General features: G+C 48.1%; 1 protein-coding gene across 1 annotated transcript in view; it reads left to right on the forward strand.

Moving 5' to 3' along the window:
• Positions 1–130: 130 nt before the first annotated feature.
• HMCN2 (hemicentin 2) overlaps positions 131–7,327 on the forward strand; it is a 149,524-nt gene continuing 142,327 nt past the window's right edge. The window contains exon 1 of the mRNA XM_024762540.1: positions 131–380. Coding sequence (XP_024618308.1) covers positions 131–380 — 250 coding nt within the window. The remainder of the gene's footprint in view (positions 381–7,327) is intronic.

Here is a 7,327-nt window from a genome sequence, read left to right on the forward strand (position 1 = left end):
CCGACGGAGCGAGGCGCCGCGCTGCAGCCGTGCGTCGGGTGGCCGCTGGGCGCACCAGGGCGGTCGCGCTCTCAAGGCCCCGAGAGCCTCCACCGCGGCAGCCGCAGCCCCTCGGCCGCGCTCAGCAAAGATGCCCCGGGCGCCGCTCTTGCGGCTGCTGCTGGCGGTCTCGGCAGCAGCAGCGGTGGCCGGCGAGCCCGGGACGGCGCTGCCCCCTACCACGGGGGATGCCACCCTGGCCATCGTCTTAGACGTTACCGGCTCCATGTGGGACGACCTGATGCAGGTGATGCACGGCGCCTCGCGCATTCTGGAGCACAGCCTGAGCCGTGGCAGCCAGGCCATCGGCAACTACGCGCTGGTGCCCTTCCGTGATCCAGGTAGCGACCCCCCGAGCCCCCGGCGTCCGCCGCGCCCCTGGCCCGGTGTCCTGGCGCGGTGCGCTCACCCGCCCGCATTGCGCCCCGGGCGCACCGGACGCCTGTAGGCTGCACCGCGGCCCGGCGGGGGCGCCTTCCCGACGCCTTCACTCTGCCCGAGGCCGGGCACCTGGGGCAGGCCTTGCAGCCGCCGGGTCCTTTCCCTGGGAACCTGCTCTCCCCTTCTCCCGCGTCTCCCAGCTTGCGTCGTCAGGCCAGTGACGGAGAGGCGGGGGCACTGCGTTCAAATGCCGCGCAGCCACCTCCTGGCTCTGTGACTTCAGCAAGTGACCTCACCTTCCGGAGCCGCACCTTCCCCCTTTAGGAAACGGGGCGAGAGCTGCCTCCCAAACTTGCTGAGATGTTGAAATGGGTCCTTCGTGTCCAGGGCCTGGCGCGCATGAGCCTCCGCAAGGTTTGCGGATTTGCCTTTGTTCATTCTTCAAATTCGCTCCCGTCGTGGGCTTCGGGGGCCGGAAGAGCCACCCAGGCAGGAGAGCTTCGTGTCTTGCCCCTCACCTGTTCTCGCGAGAAAAACAGCAGGCGCGTCGCCTCTACCCGCAGTATTCTCACTGCCAGGTCCCCCCACCTAACACCTTCTACCCTGCAGACAGCACCTCCTGGCCTGCAGCCCCCTATCTTTAAACTAGGTGTTAGGGGCATGCCCTTGAAAAGATCCCAGGGAGACCCCACTGTGGGGAGTTTCAGGGAAAACAGCTGTGGAGCGCGCTTGGACTCCCAACTTTCTGAGTGGCAGGACTGCTTTTTCTCCAACATTTTTAATGAAAAACTTCAGACTTACAGCAAAATGGGGGGGTGGGGGTGGGAAATACATAAACACCTGTCTGCCCACCACCCAGATCCTGTGATTAATTTTGCTCCGTTTTATCGCGTTTCTCTCTATTAGTCACCTCTCTATCTAGTAGGATAGCTTTATAAAGCCAAAAAATAAAACAAAAATGGCAGATTCCTTGCAGAATTGCTCTGCAGTGTTCTTGTGCTGAAAAAATACACAATGGCCCAAGGCTGTATGAGCTAGTAAGCCCTCTTAGAAGGATTTTCCTTTATTAATCACAGCATCATTACAGATATTTGAAAAATGGGCCGCAGTCGGTGTGCGTAATCCCATGCAGCCCTTAGGCTGAGTGTGGAGTCCCTCTGCTTCCAGGAGTTCTGGGCTCTGTAGGGCTCTGCAGCTCAAAGCACAGAAGTCAGGGGTCTAGAAAAAGTTTCCTGGGAACATCAGAAGGACAGCTCCCATCTGGGGGTCAGGGAGCAGCAAGGCTGGTGGAATTGTGAAGACGTGGGGTGTGAGGTGTGTCCTGGGGGGTTTCGGCTCTGACGCAGTTCACCCTCTACCCCCCTAACTTTCTCACTCCCTTTCTGGGTCATTCTTGGGCTCCCTGAGAGAGCTTAGGGATCATTTAATCCAACGCTTCTCTTACAATTGGAGAAACTGAGGCTCAGGACACGGATGGGACTTATGCAAGGCCACCTGCCAGGCTGATGTAATTTCTGATTCATAACCCATATTTGTCTCTAAAATGCTTGGCTGTAGTTGTAGGGCAGGAGAGCAGCCTGTTGGAACCAGACATAGTGTCCCGGGACCCATAGTGTCCTCACTGCCCCCTCTCTGGCCATCATCTTCATGAAGCCCTCGTGCCATCCCCAACCTCTCCTCTCTGGGCGCCGAGTGCGTGCATGACTCTCCAGCCTTCACTCCATCTTCTATGAAACAAAAAAATCCCATCCTTCTCCCCGCCCCTGCTCCCCAAACCATACTCCCTACAGACCCCCCAGGTCCAGTGGATGGGGACCTCAGCGTTTATTGAGCCTCTGCTGTGTGCACGAGCTGTGAGGCTTCCAGTGTGAAGGGGGCAGGGTTCACACCAAGGAGCCGGCAGTCTGCTGGCGACAAGCCAGGCAGAGGGTGGAAGGTGTCACTTCTGACAGCTCCTGACCATCGGCTCGCAAGGGAAAGGACCAACCAAAGGCTCTCTGAGGAAGCATCACTGGAGCAGGATTTGAAGAAGATGAAGGGAAACTTAGCAGCTTTGGACCATTTGTCAATGCTAGGTGCCAGGGATGCAGTGGGACGGAGGTCGCCCTGAGCACATGGAACTCGCTGGGTGGTGGCTGACATGTAGGGGCAGGTGTATGTGAGTGTGGAGCCAGGGTGTAGGAGGGGTGAAATGGGAACGCGGGGAGAGGCGAGATTGGTCCCGGCTGTGACTGTGGAACTGAGGACGGAGCACTTAGATTTCCTTCTATGGGCTGCGAGCAGCCACTGAGGGCTTCTGAGCAGGGATTGGATCTGTGGTTTAGGTTAGGCTGTGTCTTTTGAATCAACCAATGGAATTCCCTTTGGTGGAAGAGGAGCTGAGAGTCAGGGGTTTTAGCTGACAGTTCAGGCCCCCCCACCAGGGCTGCATCCTGGGAGGGCCTTCTTAAAGGAACCCCCTACCTTCAACCCCAAAGACCACGCTTTGCAGGGCAAGTTTCAGTGGTTCTGGACTGCAGGTGCTTGGAGATAAACCAGAACCTGTGCTTTGGAAATATTTTTAAAAGTTTTTAAATGAAAAAAAAGTGGGATGTTCCCAAACTGCAAAGTTAGACTTTTGCTAATCGTTTTATTTTGGCTGAAATTTAGGTTGTTTTTGGTTTTTCTCTATTAAAATGTTGCAAAAAGCACTCTGGTGTGTAAATCTTTGTCTGCATCTTTGATTGGTTTTTTCATTGGATTAAGATTTTGGAAGTGGAATTCCTAGGTCATTATAAACACACTGAGTGGGTAGGCAGCTCTTCAAATTGTTTTCCAATGTTTTGGGAGTTTAAACTTCTATCAGAGGCATTTGAGGGGACTGTTTCAGAGCAGCTGCCCCCAACCCTAGGGATTAGGATAACATTTTTTTTCCTAATTCAAAAGATGGAAAATGATATCTTCTTATTTTAATTGCTAGTGAGGTTCAGTAAGTTCTCAAGTGTTTACTAGATGTTTCTGTGTGTGAATTTCTTCTTTTGTAAATTGTCAGTTCCTTTACTCATTTTTCCATTCGGGGTTTTTAGTGGTTTTCTTATCAGTCAGTATGGGGACTTTATATTGATGACAGTAGTTGGTTTTTGTTATGTGGTTAGCATTTCCTAGTCGTTTGTCTTTTAATATTTGTGATTTGTGATGTTCTGAAGTTTTAAATGTTTATGTAGCAAAATCTATTGCCTTTTTCCCTTTGTAATTTCTTCACTTTCATTCTCAGATTTTTTTCTATCGCAAAATCAGTTAGGTACATGTTCTACGTTTTTTCATTCGTTTTCTTTTTTTCCTCCTCTTATTTAATTTTTTAACCTGGAATTTTAAAAAAAATTGGCACTGGTATTAAAAACGATTTGACGTAATTCTTCCAGAACAGGATAATTGATGGTACAGTTACATTTTATCAAATAATCCTTTCTTTTTCATTCATTTAGATCCTGCCTTTATCCAAAATTACTTTATATCTGTTAATTTACCTGGGCTTTCCATTCTGTCCCATTGCATGACAGTTCTTGCTCCAGCAGCACGTTGTATTAATTATTTGGCTTTATAATAGGGTAAATCCTTCCTCCTATTCTTAAAAAAATAACTTACCCCCAGCCTTATTGAAATATAATTGACACATAATATTGGGTTAGTTTAAGATGTCCAGTGTATTGATTTGATACATTTATATATTGCAAAATGATTACCACCATAGCAGTTAGCTAACGCCTCCATCATGTCACATAATTACCATTTCTTCTTTTGTGGTGAGAACATTTAGGATCTACTTTCTTGGCAATATTCAAGTACATGATACAGTATTATTAGTGATAATTACTATGCTGTACATTCGAGTCCCAGAACTTAGTCATCTGATAACTGTAAGTTTGCACCCTGTGACTAACATCTCCCCATGTCTCCCACTCCCTTATTCCTGGAAACCACCACTCTACTCCCTGTTTCTCTGAGTTTCACTTTTTTTTTTTTTTAGATTCCACATATAAATGAGATCATACAGTATTCGTCTTTCTCTGTCTGACTCATTTCACTTAGCATAATGCCCTCAAGGTCCATCCAAGTTGTCCCAAGCAGCAGGATTTCCTTCTTTCTCGTGGCTGAATAGTATTCCATTGTGTATATAAGCTGTATCTTCTTTAATATATTTATCTTTGGCTGCGTTGGGTCTTCACTGCTGTGCGCAGGCTTTCTCTAGTTGCAGCAAGCTGGGGCTTCTCATTGTGGTGGCTGCTCTTGTTGCGGAGCACGGGCTGTAGGCACACAGGCTTCAGTAGTTGTGGCACGTGGGCTTCAGTAGCTGTGGCTCGCGGGCTCCAGAGTGCAGGCTCAGTAGTTGTGGCACACGGGCTTAGCTGCTCCGTGGCATGTGGGATCTTCGCAGACCAGGGCTCGAACCCGTGTCCCCTGCATTGGCAGGCGGATTCTTAACCACGGTGCCACCAAGGAAGCCCTAAAACAGTTTTAAATTTACAGAATTATTGCGAAGAAGTTCCCGTATACCCAACATCCAGTTTTCCCTTTTATTAACATCTTATATTACAATGGTACATTTATCACAATTAACAAACCGGTACTGATATGTTGGGTTTTTTTTTAAGATTTTTTTTTGATATGGACCAATTTTAAAGTCTTTATTGAATTTGTTACAATATTGCTTCTGTTTTATGTTTTGGTTTTTTGGCCTCGAGGCATGTGGGATCTTAGGGATCCCGACCAGGGATCGAACCTGCACCCCTGGCATCGGAAGGTGAAGTCTTAACCACTGGACCGCCAGGGAAGTCCCCATGGGTTATTATTAACTGAAGTCCATTACTTTTATTTTGGCTGCATTTGGTCTTCGCTGCTGCGCGTGGGCATTGTCTCTAGTTGTGGCGAGCTGGGTCTACTCCTCGTTGTGGTGCGCGAGCTTCTCATTGCGGTGGCTGCTCTTGCTGCAAAGCACGGGCTCTAGGCGCGCAGGCTTCAGTAGTTGTGGCTCACGGGCTCTAGAGTGCAGGCTCAGTAGTAGTGGTAGACGGGCTTAGTTGCTCCGCGGCATGTGGGATCTTCCCAGACCAGGGCCTGAACCCGTGTCCCCTGCATTGGCAGGTGGATTCTTTTTTTTTTTCGGTACGCGGGCCTCTCACCGCTGCGGCCTCTTCCACCACGGAGCACAGGCTCCGGACGCGCAGGCCCAGCGGCCATGGCCCACGGGGCCAGCCGCTCCGTGGCACGTGGGATCCCCCTGGACCGGGGCACGAACCCGCGCCCCCCCCGCACCGGCAGGCGGACTCCCAACCACTGCGCCACCAGGGAAGCCTGGCAGGTGGATTCTTAACCACTGCGCCACCAGGGAAGTCCTAAAGTCCATTCTTTATTCAGACTTCCTCAATTTCCCCCTAACATTTGTTCCAGGAGCCCATGCAGGATCCCATTTAGTTGTCATGTCCCTTAAGGCTTCTTTTGGTTGTGATGGTTTTTCAGACTTTGTTTTTGATGACCTTGACAGTTCTGACGAGTATTGCCCCGATGTTTTGTCCCTCAGTCATGATTTGCCGGTTGCTTTTCTCCTGTTAGACTGGGTAACGGGAGGAAGACCACAGAGGAACAATGCCATTCTCATCATATCATGTCCAGGGTACATGCCCTCGTTATGACTTACCACTGCTGACGCTGACCTTGATCACCTGACCGAGGTTGTCAGGTGTCTTTACTGTAAGCGTACTCTTTTCTTTCTCCTTTTCTGTACTGTCCTCTTTGGAAGAAAGTCACTTACACGCAGCCCACACTTAAGAAGTAGGGAGTTGTGATCCACCTCCTTGAACATGGGGTATTTACATAAATTGTTTGGAAATCTTCTGCATGGGAGAGTTGATTCTTTTCCATTTATTTGTTTATTCAACATTTATATATATCAGCATGGACTCATAGTTTTATACCTTGGGTTATAATCCAATACTACTTTATTTTGTTGCTCAAAATTTTCCAACTTCAGTCATTGGGAGCTCTTTGGCACACACAGTCTGTGTGCCTTTGACATACCCCTATTGTTGTGAATATTTTTAAAGCACTTTCTTACTTTCTGGCACTACAGGGTATTTCAGACTCATCTTATGTATTTCCTTCCCCAGTCCTAGAATTAATAATTTCTCCAAGGAGCCCTGGTTCCGTTGATTGAAAAATGGTATTAGACACCAGCATGAGTGCTAGGGGTGCTTGTTGCTACTGGGGTGTCCCCGCTTCTGCATCTTTAGCTGACAGAGCAAGGAGATACATGTTGTATGTGTAACCTTTGTGTATACCCATATCTATAAATATTTCTCCGTTTAACTGTCTGTATCTGTATTAAGCTGAACATGAGTTCATTCTGACGTCTCCAGCTCTCATTGATTACCACGTGGATCCTTCCAGCCTCCTATTCTTGCTTACCTATAACCTCCCACGCTGACAGTGACTAACCTGGCCCTCACCCTTCACCACTCACTCGTCATTTACTTAATTTTCAGTTCTTGTCCACATTTATAGTGGTTTTAGCATTGCTAACTTGCACCCCGTGGAAAACAACTTTGTTCACCAGAGTACAATTCTTTTGCCTTTAGTCTTATAGATGCAACTCATTTCCAGAGTTACTTAGCCCTGCAGCTTCTTCATGTTCTTTTTATTCTTCTTCATTTTCAAAATATTCTTGAACATGTTTTCTTTTCAGATGAAAAGTAGAAAACGTAGTCAACTTCCAAAAAAGAAATTCCTACTGTGAATTTTCTCAGAATTGTGTTAAATCTTGACTTGGGGAAGAATTATCATTTAAAAAAATTTAGTTGTTTTCCTCTAGGAGACCTCTTCCTTTTTTTTTTTTTTTTTTACATTTTTTTTTTCTTTTGTAAAAAAATTTATG

This window comes from Neophocaena asiaeorientalis, unplaced genomic scaffold (assembly GCF_003031525.2).
Source record: "Neophocaena asiaeorientalis asiaeorientalis breed wild unplaced genomic scaffold, Neophocaena_asiaeorientalis_V1.1 scaffold78, whole genome shotgun sequence".
Lineage (NCBI taxonomy): Eukaryota > Metazoa > Chordata > Mammalia > Artiodactyla > Phocoenidae > Neophocaena > Neophocaena asiaeorientalis.